This window comes from Centropristis striata, chromosome 13 (genome assembly GCF_030273125.1).
Source record: "Centropristis striata isolate RG_2023a ecotype Rhode Island chromosome 13, C.striata_1.0, whole genome shotgun sequence".
In the NCBI taxonomy this organism is placed as follows: domain Eukaryota; kingdom Metazoa; phylum Chordata; class Actinopteri; order Perciformes; family Serranidae; genus Centropristis; species Centropristis striata.
In genome coordinates this window covers 12,063,145-12,065,188 of record NC_081529.1, presented here as the reverse complement: position 1 = coordinate 12,065,188, position 2,044 = coordinate 12,063,145, and the positions used below count along the sequence as shown (strand labels likewise).

At 36.7% G+C, this 2,044-nt stretch overlaps 1 gene segment (V, D, J or C); it reads right to left on the bottom strand.

Moving 5' to 3' along the window:
* Window positions 1-921: 921 nt before the first annotated feature.
* Window positions 922-1,367, bottom strand: LOC131982868 (Ig heavy chain V region XIG14-like). The segment is given in 2 exon segments: window positions 922-1,223; window positions 1,325-1,367. Coding segments are annotated over 2 exon segments (345 nt in total).
* Window positions 1,368-2,044: the final 677 nt, after the last annotated feature.

The window sequence follows — 2,044 nt, the reverse complement described above, 5'->3', positions numbered from 1 at the left end:
GCAGCAGTCCTGTCCTATAGTCCATCATGTTAAACTGTGTGTCCACTGTCCTCTGTCCTCCTCTCTGCAGTCACATAGGTAGAGGTGGAAGACATCTGAGTTTTGCATTGACTCCTCCTTTCTGATTGAACAGTGTCTTCCATTCAATCTCTCCACAAAACGAATGTAATCCTTTCACTTTCTTCTAACTCATTCATTTTTTTAAACGTTATTAAAACATTATATTATAATGCTTACTTAACTGTAAATTAATTTTATCTGTGGATAATTACCCAATTCAACATACACACAACACAGTTTTGCTACTGTTTGTAAATTAAAGCTTATTAAATGTTATTATGATTATTCTGGTTTCAGGTTATTTAATATGAAAATCGCCTTTTAGGTAAAAAAAAAAAAAAAAACCCATAACACCTCATGTCTCCTGAAATTATTTTTCTTTAAAGTTTAAAGATTTATGTCACGTGTCTTGTAACTTCTGCTGTATATGTAATATTTCTTGTATTATTAGACCAAATATGTATATTTAAACAATTAAAGGTCAAAACAATAAGTTTAACGTTTGAAGACATGATAGGTTAATTGATTATATTATTTGTAAAGTGTAATATTTATCAATGGTTTGTTGGTGATTGTAACCTAAAAGCATTTAAAGAGATGTAAGGGTTAATTTCTACTGTAGTGAGAAAGGTTTTTGTACACACAATGATGTTTCAATGATGATAATTTTAGATTATCTATTTGATATAAAATGTTGCTGTAAAATGAGATGAAGAACCTTTGTTCTTAGACTTCCTGTTTACTGTAACAGTGAGCTGGTGTTGAAGTCATTAGTGGTCTGAGGGCTCCTCCTCTGGTGGCTTCATGTTACAAGTGTTCAGGCACTGAGGGGTTTTTGTTCAGCTCTACTGATGCTTTGTGTCACTGTGGCTCTCTGGCACAGTAATACACAGCAGTGTCTTCAGGCTGCACATTCTGTCCGTTTAGAGTCACTGTTTTGCTAGAAGAGTCTACATTGATACTGAACTTGTTCTTCAGTGAATCTTTGTAGTATGAAGCACCAGTACTTTTCATTCCAATCCACTCCAGTCCTTTCCCTGCAGGCTGTCTGATCCAAGCTGTGAGGTAGCCAAGAGAATAAGAGACCTGACAGGTGATGGTCAGACGTTGACCTGGCTGCACAGTCACAGAGGCTGGCTGAGTCAGCGTTTCACACTTTACACCTGTGGAGGAAAACATGTTGAATATTGAATGAGTGTAATAAGAGTGAACAGTCAGTGTGCTGTGATCATACTGTCAGTGTCTCTGCCTCAGTGAGACTCACAGGATCCAGCAGCCAGCAGCAGCAGCACAGCTACAGAGAACATGGTTGGTATTGAAGGTGATCTGATGGGAGCTTCTCTTCTTCTGCTGCAACTGACAGCATGATATCAAGTCTTTATAGCAGACTGTGAGGAAGTTCACTTTGCATAGAGAAGGACACTGACAGGCTGTAAACGAAGGATGGACTGTCCTGTCATAAGTAGTCAACACTTGGAATTATGGTGTGAAAATATATTTTTTACATATCGGAAAGAAAATGTATAATTTCACAGTGTCTATGGATCACTCTAATACATGCTAATAGTTACATGCTTCACTTGGGGTTAGAGTTTTTTGTGAATAAGAGACCAGGCAGGTGATGATTGAAGTCTGAACTTGATGTATTTATAAATCCACCTGCATATATTTACAGAAATTATCCTCACAGCAACACTCCCTAAAGTTTAGGGAGTTTAGGGCCAAAACAGTCTGAATACTACAGTTTGATCAGTTTTCTTCCTCCTGGACAGGGCCAATTTGTTATGCTTAACAATCAGTTATGTCACTAACAGTTGTTCTGTCATTCAATATGTGTCTAATCATTTTATATGCTTAGTTAATTTGTGTTCTTTCAATCACTACAATTTCTATCACAGTTTCTTCTTTTAACAGTTAAAATATAACAGAAAATCCTTCACACCTGCCTGACACAATAACAGATGGGAATACCATTTACCAGTAC